This window comes from Anas platyrhynchos, chromosome 2, assembly GCF_047663525.1.
Source record: "Anas platyrhynchos isolate ZD024472 breed Pekin duck chromosome 2, IASCAAS_PekinDuck_T2T, whole genome shotgun sequence".
NCBI classification, from domain to species: domain Eukaryota; kingdom Metazoa; phylum Chordata; class Aves; order Anseriformes; family Anatidae; genus Anas; species Anas platyrhynchos.
The window spans coordinates 79523660-79540837 of NC_092588.1; the positions used below are offsets into that span (position 1 = coordinate 79523660).

Genomic DNA, 17178 nt, shown 5'->3' on the forward strand with positions numbered 1-17178 from the left:
CTTTTGTGCACAGACAGAATTCCTTTTCCTGTTGTGAGACTCATGTTCTTCAAAATAATATTTTACAGCACTTGCCCTCATCGTACATGCCATAAATTTTGTTTTCTTTGAAGTTTTATCTGAAATAAAATAGCTCTGGTTATACAAACTAGTATATATAGGCTGGCACTTTTTCACTTTTTTTTTTTTTTAGCATAAGTAATACATGTTTGAGTCAAACCAGATATATATTAAATACCTACGGTAGTTGCTGAAAAACACACATGGCTATTTTTCACATACTCTCTTCATCAGAAGAATCCACAGCTTGTATTTGGCATTCTCATCTTTTACTAGCTAATTAATATGAAAATTCTGTCTCTGCCAGTAACTTTACTGTAACAGATGGTATTTCATATTGAAATTGCAAGACACCTCATGAGCCTGCTTTATTTAGCAATTTTAAAAGTGCATGGTTCTGTAATTTACAGTTTTTCATGCATATCTCAGCATTTGGGAAAGCTTTTCAATCTGCAGTTCTGAAATAACACTAGTATGTTCCCAGTAGTTACTTTCTTCCCAAAAAAAGAGTAAGAGGAAAAGCAGGGCGAGTCATCAGAGGGTTGAAAATTTTTTTCTTAAAAAATATATATTCTTTATGGGTCTGTGGATTCTGGATATTATGTGATGCCAAATTGGATGGGCTGCTTTTTTCTCCACAATCCCTCAGCTATGCCTTCCCACCACATACTCCACAACATCTGAGGGGTGGTTTAGAGGACTACATCATCAACAAGCTTACTTCAGCAAAAATTTTCCGCTTGATTTAGGTCCCAGTGAATTGCTCATCACCCAGTAATAATGACAGCATAGGGGAAGGAACAGAAACACATGGAAGGAAGGAGACAATGGGAGCATCATTATCCCTTTAATTGCCTTAGACTGGCTCATCCATGTCCTAAAACTGCACTCTTAATTCCTTCATAAAATCAAATACAAGAGAGAAATAGGAGGTGAGGCTCAGGTTTTACTTGTCCTAATGTTGAGTTGTCCTGTGCCCATACTCAGAACAATGAATATTTAAAAATGGGAGGTAGACTACAGTGTTACTTAGACACTTTAGAAATGATTGCCATTATTTTTACTTGCTTTAATAGGACATACACCTGTCCACTTAGTTCTGCAGACTACTACATTTAATAATTACTTTGCAGTGGCTTTATTATTAAAAATAGAACAAATACAGGCTATCCACCTAAATACCATCACCATAAAAGTTTTATTTTATTCTAACGAGGGATAAAACAGAACAAGAAACTTGTGCTACTTTGCTACTCCCATACAAAATGGCATTTTTCTTTAGATCTACACAAAGGTCATGTAGGTAAAGCCAAAAGAGATTGAGTACCTAATTACATACAGATATCCTTCTAATGCAGATCCCTATCCTCTTGTCTGCTTCATGCTTGAGAATCTATCACCTGTCTTTAGGGCACTAAAATCATGGCTTTATTGTAGGAATACTACATTAGGGAAGGGGAAAGCTCAACAATAGAAAAGATATGTCGATTGCTTTTTAAGGTAGAGGCTATTTTAGCTTGTCCTTCTGATTTATTAAGTCCCTCCTAAAAGTAAATCATACCTGGAGTTGATATTAAGAATCTATCAGTTAAAACTTCTTAGGTTTTGACCTCCAATGTTTCCCTTACAAAATCTGTGAGCATGGGTCCTCTTTTGTCCTCAGTAATTGCCAATGGGAACGTCAGTGGGGAGAAAGATCTAATTTCCAAAATAACTTTCATTTAAGGGGAGGAGTATCTGCCAAAGAAGAGAATGGTGTTGGTTGGGTTGTGTCTGATGAAGAAAAGAAATGGGTGGTCAGCTTTGAACTCATAAGAAATTGGGCGACTCAAAGGCATTACAACAACCTGTGTGGCAGCAACCGCTTCAGTGCCCTCTTCATTCACTTCCACAGATGACTTATGAATGGCCTTGGACATAACCAGGCCATCTTTCATAGAGATTCCTGATAAATCTGCTTTTCCCCAGTCAAAAACATTCATCACTCCCATCTTCTGGAGAGTTTTGTTGAGAACGTAACTCTCGTCCATCTTGAACTGGGGCAGGTATACCTTCACTGTCAGCTGTTGCATCTTATCCAAGCTGGTCCATTCTGCTAGTTTTTCATATGTGAGGGTGTTTTCAAGCTGTAGGGGGTTATTGATAATAATAACACTGCAATGAATGAAAGGAAAAGATAAAAAGGTTCTGTTTTCCCCATTGTTTTTTTGACCATACTGGAGCAATGTTAGAGTATTGCTCTGTATTCATCCCTTTTCATATGTAACTAGAAAGTAAAGAAGGTATTACCTGTTCTAGGCCAGTAAAGTCTTCATGCACAACTTCAGGAAGAAGAATAAGCATGCTTAGTTCATTATTCAAGTAAGGGAGCTCTATCACTTTAATTTTTGGTTCCTCTACGATGGCCAGCTTAAAATAACCTTCCCGAAACATCATCTGCACTGTCTTTCTCTCATTCTGGAACACAAAAAACAGATGAAACAGAAAATACAGAAATGTTCACCCTGGTTGTGATTGCTTTCGGTACTGAAATTAGAGTTCAGTACAGAAAACATTGTTTACTCTGACCAGAGCTTATTGTACTTGTAGAATTGACATGTTCCTCTCTCTGAACTGTAGCTCCAAAGAAGTTATCCAATTTAAACAGTGTAAAAACTACTTTTCCATTTGTACTTGTGACAGTTTACTTTACTTACAACTCTCTTTACTTTCTTCTTCTTTTCTGGCATGTCAAATGAGAAACAAATCCATGAATATTATTGAAAATGACCTTTGGATTAAAATAAAATAATTAATTGTATCAAATATAAACTGAAATTCTTCATGAATAATTGAAATTCTTCATGAACTCCGAGATTATTTGACTCTAGACATTTCTTTTTTCCTGAAAACAAACATTTTTCTGTTTGCAAATAGTAAAAGAAGAATAGATTCCTTGAATTCAGTTCCAAAAGCAAGCTATTTTGAAATAGCTTTTAGTTGTGAAATCTCCAACAAAGCCAGAGCACGTACTCAGTGACTATGACACAGTTGGGATCTCATCTACGCAAGAACCACTTCTGGTGTGAATTGATGGAAAAAAATGACATACTTGATTTTCAAACCAGAGAGAAGGCATAGGACTCTAGTGTTTTAGCTCAAGAATAATGTCTTGTCTTGAGAAAACAAAGAGGAGGAAAGATTCCATCTGTTCTTATAGAAGACAGGCATCTGACTTCCATCCCCCAGCTGCTTCATTTCCTGCCCGTACTGTACCTTGTTCAGTCTGAAATATGTTTCCTTGGTATCTTCCTTCTTAAATTCTACTGCCCACTTTCCTTTAAAATATATGGCATTGACCAGCACAAGTACAGTGGAGGGATCAATAGAACCAGCAGCAAATAGGTCTTTGATTTTACCTTTAAAAATAATGAATTAGGAAGAATTTTTACTTTTTGTTTTTTGTTTGTTTGTTTCAGGCAATCAGTTGCATTTAACTATTAATTACTCACATAAAACTGATAAGTGGTATAGTGGCTTCAAATAAATAACAAAAAGTTTATGTAGAGCTCCTGAAGCCAGGAACTCAAGGCATTTTTGTGCTTCTTCCTATATTTATTTCCTATTAAGCAAATAAACAAATAAATAAATTATGCAGTAAGTATTTAATATATAAAAATATGGCTACCTTGGGGAAAAAAGATGGAAACTGAAATTTAGATCCAATATTCCTAATGGTTTGTGTGCAACCAAACAACTTGCACACATTCTTTACCTTTTGTCTCATTTTCCACCCAGAAGTTGATTTTCTCTCTGGCTTCTTCCTTAGTATATTTAAAATCAACTGCTTCCAGCTCTGCTCTATAGAACTTCTTTGTGGAATCCAAATATTGCTGGAAAGCAGAAATAGAAAAATTTCATCATGACACGATAATTTTTATAAGATTGATAATTTCATGGCCTCAAGATAATTATGTGTTGTAGATCAACAAGAAATAAATGAGTAAAAAAGGCATATATAAAAAAAATTCTTTGAATTAACTCAAGATACAGTTTTTAGAGCGATATTATTTACAACAAACCATGCTTGAAAATATATTTTTTCTGTATTTTCAATCTGTACTGAGCAGCAGAAATGTCTCATCACAGTGAAAAATACCTAAAACCAAAGCCTGGTACCTTTCCTTAAGCTTATATATCATTGTTATGTTGCCTGTCTTCACCCACCTCACAAATTAAAAAAAAAAAAAGTCTTATTTTGGAAAAATTAACCATGATGTATAACATCACAATGAGATATGCTTTACTCTGCATAGGTATATACATGGTAAAACTTATATCTTGTATTAATTATAAAACTTTTCCAGGCTGCTGGGCACCTTCTTCTGGCTTTGAAATTTCTCCCCGTGCCTAAAAAGCAAAAGTTTGGAAGCAAAATAAACTCTTGACTTGAAAGCAGAAAGGTGGTTACAGAGCTAAAACAGTGCTGTTCCTACCAACACACTCACAAACACCTCAGACCTGGTTTCTTGAGGAAATAATGTGTATGCAGTTGCACTGCCTGGACTGTCAGCATTTCCCAGTAAATTTCTGGGCTGCTAAAATGGACAGTACAGCCACTCACCTGGAAGAACGGGTAAGTGATTTCTCCAAAGAGCCTGTTGGCAGTGGTGAGAAAGCAGCCTGGGCTGGGTTCACCGACTGCTGCTAGCAGTGCCTGGAACTGGGAATGGACTCCTCCAGCTTCTTCACACTTCAAACAGGAAAATGTAAGTTTCTTAGTAGGTTTGCACTTCCTGGTGCAGAGCTGTACCTGTGGATGAGTTGTAGCCTCTCTGTGTATGAGAAGCCTGATATAGGCGTTGGAATAAATGAATCAGGACACCACCTCTAACCCTGTACCTTATTTACTGAGTGACAAAATGATGCCTCCTCAGGCCCATGCTAGTCCACTTCCAAATCAGATTGTATTGTACAGTGATCACTCTGTGCACACTGAGCAAAAATCTGATAGCTTAGAGCCTGAGAGGAGCAAGCTCCAATGCGCCTCTGGCATGCCCTGTAGAGAAACGTTTGCAGCTGGCTGTTTAAGCACTTATACATATATATTTTGTTGTTGTTGTTGTTGTTACAAACCTGTAATGAGTAGGCTTAGCTGTTGAAAATTGTGATTTCAAAAGGCCTCTTATATAAATAATAAAAGAACTTTAATAAGCAGCTCTGAGAATCTAGACAGAGAGGCTGGTCAGCCCTGCTGTGCTTTCTGATTAAGAAATGGGTTGCATGGGAGACAGCTGACAAACCAGCACCTGTTGTTTCATCTCAGAGCCGCCACTGTCTTACCTTCTCAGAAGGATATCTGGTTCTCTGGGTTGTATCACTCAAAACTTCACCAAAATGAAATACCTGCCAAGTAAATGTTGGGTGAATGCAACTGCAGGATGGTACCTCAAAGTTGAGAGAGAGTTGCAGACCTATCCCAGACACATTAAGTGGGGAAAGTCCAGTTCATCCCTTATGATGAGATCCTTGCAAATGAACAATATTTTTAGAAGGTGAACTCATGACATTTCACAATCTTTCTTCTTGGGAAAGAAGAACTTGGGTCTTCTTGGTCAGAGAAGTTAGAAGGTCATACCAAAGGGAACCATCACTTCTGAGCCTTGGACAGCTGAGTGATACATTCAAAACACTTTTGAGATGTTCTGTGATTCTATGTTGTTTTTGTTTTATCACTAATATATTCATTGACTGAGCAGTTGCTATAACAGAGTTTAGTTGGAAAAAATAAAAATACTATTAAGAATACCACAAGATTTATATACTTACATACATACATACATATATATATATTTTTTTTTTTTAAGGCACTGTGTGTGCTTGCACATTGTGTCTTTGGAAGCTTAGGAACTGTATCAGACTGCACTATCAGCCAAGAGTGCCAGGAGAGCAAAGCAAACCCACCTTCTCTATCTGTTTGAGTGTGTTGCCCCTGGCACCAAGGAGAACCATTCCAAAGGCAGCTGAGAGACTCAGTGGTGAGAAAAAGATGTTTTCATTTCTTTTTATTTTGCTCAGCTCTTTGAAAAAGTCCAGACAGAACTTGGCATTGGCTGCACAAAGCGAGCCCATCGTGATGTTGTCAATGCCTGCAACAAGGAAAACAAAGATTTAGTTTTCTAGTCCTTATGCCTGTTAATGTTAGATACTGTGGTAGAGCATAGAAGGGTTTTCTGGAGTAGCTTGGCTGAATTGCTCACAGAAGATTCCTGACTAGCCATGTCTGGGATTTCACAGTGAAATTGAGTTTGAAGCAATTTATCTGAAAATCAGCAGCCTGAATGGCAGAAGAAACATATTTATAGAAACAGTATTCTAGGTTCAGCTGTTTCTTATCCCAGGCAATAGTTACAACTCTGTTAATTAGGCCTAACCTTGTCCTAACCACAGTGCCAGCTCACTTTATGGCCTGAGCTTTCTTGCCTCAAGTCATGAAGGCATAGTACTTTACAATTACTCTCCTTAATGACACCTTATGCTCTGTATCTCTCTAAAAACTTTGTGCATATTAATCAACTGTGCCTCACATGCTGTGTCTTTACGAGAATGGTTGCTTAAAAAGCATTCCACAGAAAACTGAACTACAGAAAAGCTGACTTAGCAATATTTTCAACAAAGGCATATTGTGCTTTATTGGAAAATCCCAGTCATATACTTTTTTTCACCTGACGCTTTAACATTTTTCCTTGATACGTAGTTCAGTTACAATCAAACTTATTACTAGGAGGTACTCTTGAATGTACACTTTGCTTCACATTCTTAGACCCGGGATAGAGTAGATCCCATTTTTATGAAAGTCTTTTCCCTCTGTTTTCATACAGTAATGTGATTTAGAGATATCTGATCACTGAGAAATTCAGTCCAGCATTTTATAGATTCCAGCTATTCTAGGTCCCTTTGTTTTCATTGTTATTGCATCTGAATAACTTTTTCCACCCATGCAGAAGATACCTTTCCCCTCTTCCACAGGAAAAATTAAGTTATCAGTGTATATATTTATAATATAGCCCAGTATAGAAAGATTATACTTTCATAAATTACCAACCTGGGTCATGCAGAAAAAGTGAGAAATGGTTTGGTTTTAATCTTCTGTAGAAACACACCTGGTACAAGTTAAGCATAGCTTTATCACACAACTCATAAATTTTAATACAATCCAAAGCATTGCATAGCATCTTGAAAATATTCTTACTTCTTCAAGAACATACATACAATATATTTATGCTAGGCAGATGTGTACATCACTAATGTATATATTAATCTTTAGACACGTCCTCGACATATCTGTAATGTGAAGGTTAGAATTAAAGGTCAGGGAGATAGTTACCTTCTCCTCAGGAGTGATGGTGTCAATTTGACTGTAAGGCTTGATGTCAGGGTTGCTAGAGCAATGGAATATAAAGCCAGTGCCACTCCCAGTGGCAGCATAATTTCCATTCATGACAAATCACATTCCTGTCTGTTGCAAATGGTTAGGATAATTAGGGGACCTTTAGTGGGATCTTGAACTTTTTCTTATCTCCAGGAATTCAGAAAGAAGTCACCATTTTAAATGCATAGTTACATAAATTAAAAATAAAATACCTATTTATTCAAATAAAACTACTAGAAACAAAGGAATTTTCAGATGTTTTACTTGTAAAAATAAATTCTAAAAACTTTGATGCATGTTGCTATTAAAAATCATACCACCAAATTCAAACACAGATGTTTGTGTAATGGAAATTAATTATTAAAGTTTCTGCAGGTGGAACAGTAGGAAGGGAAACAAAAATACAGAATATGAATTACTGAAGTACCTATTTGGCCAATTGTGGCATAAGGCAATGATTCTAGAAGAGAGGGAGGGCAATTCCCTGTGCTTGCTCCAGTTCCATGCTTCTGAAGACTTCTTTCTTGAAGATGCCTTCCAGGGAATTTTACCTACCTGTTCTCTTTTTCAACTGGAAATTCCTTCTTCCTTGTCCTTCATGGAGAAGAGGAATGTAGCCATTTGTTCCAGAATTTTTTGAATGCCTAACAGGTTGGAAAACAGTAGTTTGCTTTCATTTGCATGACACCCTAGAAGAATGGGCATGGTGTGTGCACAGAATGACAATGCCACGTGAGCATGTTATGTATGCTGCAGCCGAGCACTTTGCAGTTGTTGCAGTGATGTGGCTCAGACCATGTGTGTTCATGTCACATGCAGACTAACCCAGGCACACCTGGGATGCTGTGCTTCCTGCAGAGACACTGCAGCAGGAACTCCCCATGTATCAACTGCTCCTCCTTAGTTTTTCCAGGTCTGTTCCTCTGCTGGGGATTCCTGATGTTTCTGCTGTAAATGGGGAAGGCTTTCATGGCATGAGAGGCAAAGCATAGGAAAGCTCTCTCTGTCTGCACAGTTGTCTTTCAAACCTTTGCATGCTGCCGATGTGCTTACAAAAAAGCTGGACTAGTTTTGTCCAGGCAGACTTTCCACAAAATATTGATGTGTCAGCCAAGTTTAACCCAGGACTTCTCATTGCTCCTCATTTTCATCAGTGACTGAGGAATTCTGGTCCTTACCTTAAAATGCTTCAGCAAGGCATATGCAGCACAGACAGAGCAACATAATTATAAGAAGTAGTACATTTCTGGAGTAATTTTCCTGAAAAAAAATGTCTTCCTTCACATTTATATTGATATGGCATGTGGGTGGGTAAGTATTTGCATGTGTGTGTGCAAGCACAGGTGCTTACAACAGTGTTTTCTAAGAAGTGCTTAGTTATCACTACTAACATATACTTAGGTATCAACCCAATCAGATAGTAGGCTTCTCTGTTTAGGAAGCTCTGAAGGCAGTTTCATATCAGTCGTAATATTTTCATGAGTTTATTTCCTTTACAGTTTGAATTGCTCCATGTAGTGATGGATCATTTTAAGTGGACCACTTTCTGTCAGTGCTTAAATTATAATTAATGAAAGAGATGAACTGGAATTAGTTCCCAGAAAGGAATATTTTTTGCTGTTTTTGTAGTCTTCTGATACTTCCTGTTCCTTCTAGGTAAGTAAAATGCAGCTTAGAGAGTGGGTTAGTATAGTATATTCCTGTGCTTTTTCTAAAATACACTAATAGAGGGGGGAAAAAATATAACAATGCAGGTAATAAACCCCATGGGACCAACCTGTTTGAAATGTCTTGCTCTTTTTCCATGAATTCTCCTCAAACCACAGCATACTTCTGCTCAGGGCATTGGTTCAAGCTCCTTGAAAGACATGACAGACGCTCTAAGGCCTTTTTGTTCTCTGCACTCTAGTTTTTGCTGCTTCTTTTACACTTTCCTAAATGATAATGACTATCTCCACTTCCAGATTCAGCAAAGGCTGGTGTGCCCTCAGCAAAATCTTCTCTCTAACTTGGCATCTTTAAGGAGGTAACAAAGCTTGCCTTCACATGATCTCTGTCATGGAGGTGCCTGGGAAGAAGATGCTGCTTTCCCACTCTGTCCACAGGGTAAAGGGGTCCTGTCTTGGATAAACAGGGCCCCCATGCCCTGAAGTGGAGTTAAATCTCCCACAAACTAGGGACCTTCTTATGCCCCAAGCTGCTTTTATGGTAGCCACAAGCAAAATGAATCACTCCACAGCATTTCTGAATGTTGCTTGATTCAGGAAGAGGGAGACATAAGCAAAATGGATGCATCCAGAAAAGGGAGAGAATCAGACACCAGTTAGTGACTTCCCACTCAGTCCTAATGCACCCTGCCCAGGCAGCCAAGCACGGGCCTTCTCCTTGCCACTTGTTTGCTTTTCCACCCAAGAGTTCATCTTCCCTCTAGAGGCTTCAGCAGCACAAATGAAGTCCACAGCTTCCAGCTCTGCATGGTACAGGGCCCTGGTGAACTCCAGGTATTGCTACAAACCAGGGAAGACAAGCTTTCTCCCAATCATAAAAACTTGTGCTGAGTAGTTGTCACTTACCTGAAGGAACCAAAAAGTCACTAGAGAAGTGGTCGATGCCCAATGCCTGTCAGTGTTCAAGATTTGTTTGGATAATGCCCTCATGAATATCTGTTTTAACTTTTGGTCAACCCTGCTCTGATCACGCAGGTGGACTTGATGATATTTGAAGGTCCCTCCCAACTGAACTATTCTAGTCTAGTCTAGTCTATGCTTCCGATATTATCTCACATTTCCAGTGTATTTCTTGGTTCCTGGACTGGCTGTGCCTAGCATCTGATGAAGATGAAGCACCTGCAATGTAAATGTAGTGTAAATCTATGTAATCAGATAAAAGAATACACAGAGAAGGTATCAAGGCTACGCAGGAGCTTCACAGGTGCTGCAGCTGACACAAGTGTGTATGGAAAGAAAAGCTTTGAGACCCGTAGCTGCCACCTGCCTCTTTTGCTTCACTCTGTGTGAAGAGTATGGTCTGGAGATATCTACCACAGAAAGAAGGCTCCAGACCTTTTTTCATTTCTACATGGAAACCCCCACTAGCAACTCCTGGAAGAAAGGCAAAGAACCTACCTTCTTCATCTCTTTTTCTGTGTTGTTTCCAGCACCCATCTGGACTATGCTCAGGGGTGCTGAGATGTTCAGTGGGGAGAAGAAGATATTCTCATTTGTTTTTACTTTGATCAGGTCTTTGAAGAAGTCGAGGCAGAACTTGGCATTGGCTACACTGAGTGTGCCCACTGTGACAAGGCCATGGCCTGCAACAGCACAGCCATGGAATTAATTTCACAACAGAGTCCAAAGCCACCATGCTGGAAATGGGGAGCCTCTCCCAGGCACCTCAATCACCCACGTGCTTCCAGAAGCAGGTTTCAGACCACACTTCGCACTTCAGAGCAAAATGCAAACCACCCCCTGACCCCAACATCCACCTCTGGACAAATCTCCCTCCTAGGTGTAATCTGACCTACCCTGGTCTGCTCTATACCCACATACATGCCCTTAATTTATCTTCTAAAGGCTGAACTCTCTGGTCATATGGCTGTGTAGGCAACACCTTTTTCTTTGAGGACTGCTACGCAGTTTAGTAGCATTACTCAGCCTTCAGACACTGTACTTCTTTGAAGTTGATTGTGTAAAACCTTTTCCCCTTTGATTATTGCATAAAACATGAAGCATGTTGTATAAAAAGAAGCAACAGAGAGGCCAGAAAATTGCATTTTCAATCTCAGACAAACAATAGTATGGAAAGGCCTTCTGCTGCCTCGCAAGGCTGAGGTGGCAATTTCATAAGCTGCCTGGCAATTCTAAGATTGCTGCCTTGCCATTTATCTCCTTTTGCCTTTTAAGGGAAAGAAATCACCAAATTCCTTTCTGCTGATGGATGAAGTTATTCACTCAAGCAGAGCATTTGGCTTCCTACAGCCTGGACGTTCCACACGCACAAAACGTAGAAGTTGTCCCTGTGAGAACAAGTCCTGCAGCCTGCACCCGTGCATCACTATGACACGCTTTGCTCCTGTCCCAGGTCTCCTTCCAGTCCTGACCCTACCCTGAGGAGAGTGAGAGCTGAGAGAGCTACCTTCTCCTGGGAAGAACTGGCTCTGGCTGCTTCTTTGGTGATGGAGGGTGGTGGCCTGTCTCATACTAGGTGGAAAACAACACCACATAGTCAGGCTCCCTGCACAGGTTTTTCTGAGTAAGGACAGTGCCTGGGGAAATAAAGGGCGGGCAAGCAGGGTACCAGGAGCCTGGCTTCTCTTGTACCACAACAGAGTGGAAGTCATGATCCAGGATCTTCTGGTTTCCGCCCTCTGAAACATGTGGGGAGAGAAGGAAAATGTTTTTCTCCTCCCAGGGATGACGCACCCTATAGATGTGGCTGCATCTCATTAGTGTGGACTTCTGAATCGTCTCAAAGATGTGCCAAGTATCTGCAGGAAGCATACAATAACAGGAAGAGAGAAACTGAATATATATATATATACATGTATATATATGTATATGTATATATAAAAGAGTGACTCACAGCATTCAGAGGGGCACTTCTCCCTCTCACTGAAGGATTTGTGTGCTTCTGGTAACCTTTTCTCCAGGAAGCCCTGATCCTCTTGTGGCAGATGATGGAACTATAAGTACAACATGCTTTTCTTCTTTAACCCCAGCCTTCACAGAGAGGTGCAACATTCCCAGTGGTGATGCAGCAGCTTCTCTGCCTGAAGACAGTGAGAGCACTGTGCTGAAGCAGCTTTTAAATTCAGACCAGTGCTCCAGGCCCCTCCAAGGATGCACATGGGTTTTCCCCATGATGCCAAAGAGTGGTGGACACTGCAATCAGAGCACTTGCAGCTGGGGTGCTCAGCTCTGGAAATATGCTGCTGTACTCCAGCTATGGATCTAGACTTGTACCCACTAGATTTTCACCACAGTTTTCATCAGAAGTGTGTGGGGAGCTTGAGGCACATGTGGTTTTGCCTTGGGCTTGAAATGCATCAGGCTCTTATTGATCTCCATAGTCATTGTCGCTGCACTTGTCACAGAATCACAGAATCATCTAGGTTGGAAGAGACCTCCAAGATCATCTAGTCCAACCTCCGAGTTAACACTAACAAGTCCTCCACTAAACCATATCACTAAGTTCTAAATCTAAACGTCTTGGATGGCTTGCACAAAACAACAAGCCAAAAAGGCATCAAGGAGGAGTTGCTCCTGGCTGGAGGCACAGGAGATACACCAAAGGCCCCTGGGTATGTCTTCCAGGATCCTTCCTAATCATTGTCATTCATGAGCAGGGAAACGAACACCACACTAGCAAAACAATTCCTCTTAGCTTTCAGTCCCAGAGGCTGTTCTGCTTCAGGAGAAGCAAAAGTGGTATTTATACTATCCCCTCCACCAGGTGTCCGGAGGCTGGTTGTGGTCTGAGTGCTGCATTTATTTTAGGCCAACATGCATCTGTGCTCAGCAGTGCTCCAGGCGTAGTAGTGTATTTCGCACAGGGGACCAGCAGCTGACTTAACTGAGCAAAATGCAGCTAATTTCCAGTATAGATATCACATGGTCATCTCACTGATGTATTCAGAAAATAGGAGCTGGTGGATATGGTACTAAGAGGGAACTTCCCCCGTCATGAAACTCTGGATTGAGAAAGCATTTCCCTTCAGTGGTCAGCCCTCTGTCACTCACTAGGAGAATTTCTCCCTCTGTAGGATGAGGGCTGTAGGAACAGCAGCAGGAAGCATTACAGACATAGAAAAATCTTTCTCCAAGCCAAACATTTTACAGTCTTGAAGGAGTGTGGCTGTTCGTGCACATTTCAAACACTAGTGCTTTGGGGAAGAGCTTTCCTTGAAAAGTTTTTCAGCAATACTAAAAATCAAAACAAAAACATCACCCACAAAAAGCCCCACAACTTTCCATCTGATACTATTTTTAGAAGGCAGATTGAGATAAGTAAACCTGTAGGACAAGTAAGTTTCTGGTGGGGGTGCTGCATTACCCTGCCCTGTGCTTTTAGTTCATGAATGATATATAACACACTAGAATGGCAAGGCACAAGACATATGGCAAGAGATGTAAAAGCGCTGACATACTTTTGTGTCTTGTGTACCTAGGGCATGTGCTCAGCACAGCTTCTTTGCAAGGTGTTGCTCAAGATAAGAAGACATTCATGAGAATATGCAAAAGAGCACCTTCTGTAGGACCTTTCCCATCATGTTTAAAACAGATAGGACATGTTTGGAAAAGCTGGACTCTCTAAACTGTATCAGTCAAGTGAGGGAGTGGTGTGAAACAATCTGGGAGCTGTGTAGATGACAGTGCTCTTACACAAAAGCAGTGACATGCTGTCTCAGAATTAAGAACACATCATTTCATGCCTGAGGATTTGGTTGAAAAAGTAGTACCACAGCACCCTCTGAAGAGTATGAAAGAAGCTCATAATAGAAGTATTACAAGCATTATTAAGAAGTTAAGGCAAAAGTCATGCTATCAGATAGATATAGAGCAAAATAGTTATTAATAATAATACTATTATTAACAATAATAGTATTATTGTTAGGATATTGACCCATATGGCTACTTTTTTTTCTGTAAAAGTATTACTGGATGACAACAATGGTCCTAGGAGCAGAGACTGGAAACCAGAACTCACATAGAAGATGTCCTAGTTGCTGAACTGTAAAGTTATCAGTCCTTGAATTTCCCACATTAAGTTTCATTCATTCAAGTTAGAGCAGAACTTCAAAAGCAGGGTGTGTATTTCTATGTATTTTTTCCACTGAGTCTATGCTAAAACCCAGTGCCTGACAGTGCTTGGTGCATTCCTCTGGAAGATGCAGGCTTGAATTCTATCGAGGATATGGGATTCACTGAAGATAGGTCCTTCACCTCCTGAGCCACATGATTTCTCCACTGTAGAAGTTAATGTACCACTTTAACTTAAAAACATGAAGTCTGCTCTCATGGCATTTTCAGGGAGCCTTCTTTGAATAGGTATGCTTTAATTCATTTACTAGATGCTCTGCAGAGACCTGTGCTTCAGTCCATTTTGTTCCTGGATTTCAGCATGGGGAAAGCTCCTCATTGCTCACATCAAGGCAGTTCAGAGCAAACAAAGGAAAATGCAAGCTGCTAGAGAATTTACAAAATAAAATGCCTACAAATTTTGGATACTTACACATGCATAGTAAAAGAGAAATTTTCATTTAGATGGGTTTTTGGAGATAATATGCTTAAAGCCAGCCTATGTTTTGTTTAGGACAGCCACATTCTTATTTTGAGTATTCAGCTTCTCCTTTCTGAAGTCATCCATAATTCTGCATATTAAACATGTTTTTCACTAATTCTCCATTACATATACCTGGAAAACTACAGTCAGGAAGTGTGATTTCTGAATCTGGTTTTCATAAAATACTATGAATACTATGATGTAGTACCTGCTAGAAGCAATTATAATACCATATAGAAAACAAGTGCACTTTATCAAGAAAATAGAATCAAGGATTTGCTAAGAGACAAAATTTTAATAAATACGGAAAATATAAGTCAAGGTTACCTCAATGCCTTTCCTGTGTGATTAACTGTACAGATGGAGCAGAATAGCACCTTGTAATAGGGCAGAAGGTACATTTGCAGGCCCAGTTTTTTACACCATCACTTCCACAAATAAACAATGCAAAATGCACATTGCAAAGCAACATGTTTGATTTGCAGAAACACAAGTAGGTTGTTTCACACTAATCAATCATTTGCATACAGAAAGCAATAACTGCTTGCAGAAAACTACGTGCAATCAAAATGCAAACACATCACCATGGCAGATCAATGTATATTCAAGCAAAATGGAATAGCTTAACTTAAATACCTAAGAGACTTCTTAAATAATGCTTTGCTGTCTGCCCAGCAGTGAGATGCTTTGCCTCAAGAAAGATAAACCTACACGTGGCACTGGATACCTTGTTTGACAAAAAGACATTCCTTTCCATTCCCTCACCTTTTGCCTTTAGAAGCTACAGGTGCCAGCCTAAGCAAGGATTTGTTTGGGGTGGTGGTAGCATTGATCTAACATGAAGAATTAGTGAAATGTGATCACAAGAGGTCAGGGTGCTGTGGGGGCCAGGACCTCCGCTGGTGGACCAGGCAGGGCCTGGCAGCCAGGCCTCGTCCCAGCACCCCAGACAGGATTAGGGCAGCGGCACCAGGGCAGGGGTTTCCCTTCTGTTTTGCTCAAACCACAGTTTTGGCCACATCAGCCCCCACCATGTGACTTTTGTGGCTGTGTTTTTGAATGAATGTGTATTTGGCTGCACATGCTGAATGAAAGGATGGGCCCCCTGGTCAAGAGGTTTTGTGGGGACCTGGGGCTGAAGGGTGGCATGCCGGTCCACAGCATGGGGCTCAGGGCAGGGCAGCAAACAGGCCAGAGCCCAGCTGTTTGCAAAGGGGACTCCTGGCCCTCTGGATCCTGCTCTGTGCCCCTCGCCCAGCACAGAGCCCATTCCTGCAGCTGCAGACAGGCTTCAGGGCTAGGGTCACCTGGCAGCAGCCAGCCCAGGCCAGGCACACAGCAGTATAGAGGGCTTTGTCATCCCAAACAGATGGTTTCAAACTGCCAAAAGGCTATTAAGTTTTTTTTTTCTTCACGGAATTAGCCTTCCTTTCCAAATTCATGAGATTGTGGCAGCAGTAAAATGGCTGCTACTGCAGGTAGCAGGAACAGCCCAGCTGCAGGCCCTTGCTGCAACAGGCTCGCCCCACTGCTCGGCCCAGAAATGCACCTGCTTAGTTGGTACTAAAAGGAATCTTATTGTAAAGTCCCTCTCTATTTCTTTCACTTTTATAACTAAGCTCCTGTGTTCTCAAATAGCAGCGAACACAGATCCATTCCCTCTGCCCACATACAGGGTTGTTGGAAACTTCAGCTTCATTTCTTGAAAATCAAGGATGCTGAAAAAGGTTATGCTGGGGGCTTAAAACTGTGCTCATTTCTGAGAAAAGACTGGAATAAAGGGATTTTTTTTTTTTTCTCCCTGTGGCATTTGACACTTCATCACGGGAATCCCTGCCCCTGCCTTTTCAGAAACATCGTCAATGTTTGAGGCTGTGGTGCTCAGAACTTCCTCAGGGTATGTAAATACTCTGTGATGACAACTTTAGGTAATAAAAACATAGCTTAGTAGGTGATCTGTGCCATCAGCCTCCTGAACAGAAACGTGAATGCAACCTGGGGAACCACTGCTTACGTTGTACCACACCTTCAGATTATATAGTAAGGATAGTTTGTTTATTTGACTCTATTATTGGCCTGTTCTTGCTCAAACATCACTCACCCCTATTTCCTAGACTTTCTTGTCCAAAGAGCCCCAGGTAATTCATAGTACGTAAACTGTGGTAATTGTGAATGCAGAACTTTAGAGTGCTGTACTCTCAATTATATGACTAATGGCTAATGCATACTTTCCTTTTCATGGGTCATAAAGCAAGTTGCAAATGGTAATTTGTTAAACCTTATATAGAAACTTTCTGAGGAAGATGTTACTCATCTTAAATGAGTACATTAACAGTTATGTCTCCCTATCAGTCATCAGCAAATTCTGTTTTTCTGTAGTTGTCCCACAAACTAAATTTTTTTCCAGGTTAAGTTTAACTGTGATT

At 40.4% G+C, this 17178-nt stretch overlaps 1 protein-coding gene and 1 long non-coding RNA gene across 7 annotated transcripts; both read right to left on the reverse strand.

Annotated features, from left to right (window-relative positions):
• Positions 1 to 1239: 1239 nt before the first annotated feature.
• On the reverse strand, positions 1240 to 7563 carry LOC101802498 (serpin B4). 6 transcript variants are annotated; one of them, XM_038175055.2, is made up of 10 exons: positions 7427 to 7528; positions 7145 to 7202; positions 6004 to 6188; positions 5383 to 5445; positions 4664 to 4852; positions 3815 to 3932; positions 3316 to 3458; positions 2350 to 2517; positions 1908 to 2186; positions 1240 to 1797 (listed from the first exon to the last, which is right to left on the reverse strand). In XM_038175055.2, the coding sequence occupies exons 3-10, from the start codon at positions 6169 to 6171 to the stop codon at positions 1759 to 1761; spliced, it is 1167 nt and encodes a 388-aa protein (XP_038030983.1). In that variant the 5' UTR covers positions 6172 to 6188; positions 7145 to 7202; positions 7427 to 7528; the 3' UTR covers positions 1240 to 1758. The 6 variants fall into 6 exon arrangements, with proteins under 6 accessions (XP_038030983.1, XP_012959735.3, XP_005024689.4 ...); XM_013104281.5 differs by having other exon boundaries at positions 1240 to 2186; XM_005024632.6 differs by having other exon boundaries at positions 1240 to 2186; positions 4664 to 4792; positions 7427 to 7527.
• A 6-nt stretch (positions 7564 to 7569) lies between these two features.
• Positions 7570 to 11895, reverse strand: LOC119715965 (uncharacterized). Its single transcript, XR_005263535.2, has 3 exons — positions 10597 to 11895; positions 9249 to 9329; positions 7570 to 8115 (listed from the first exon to the last, which is right to left on the reverse strand). It is a non-coding gene; the product is annotated as an uncharacterized lncRNA (long non-coding RNA).
• Between the last annotated feature and the right edge of the window lie 5283 nt (positions 11896 to 17178).

Coding starts and splice junctions, on each gene's coding strand:
- LOC101802498 (XM_013104284.5), bottom strand. CDS start 6,171: ATGGGCTCGCTTTGTGCAGCCAATGCCAAGTTCTGTCTGGACTTTTTC. Junction 4,853..5,382: donor CCAGATATCCTTCTGAGAAG/GTAAGACAGTGG, acceptor ACTCATCCACAG/GTACAGCTCTGCACCAGGAA. Junction 2,518..3,315: donor CATATTTCAGACTGAACAAG/GTACAGTACGGG, acceptor TTTGTGTTCCAG/AATGAGAGAAAGACAGTGCA.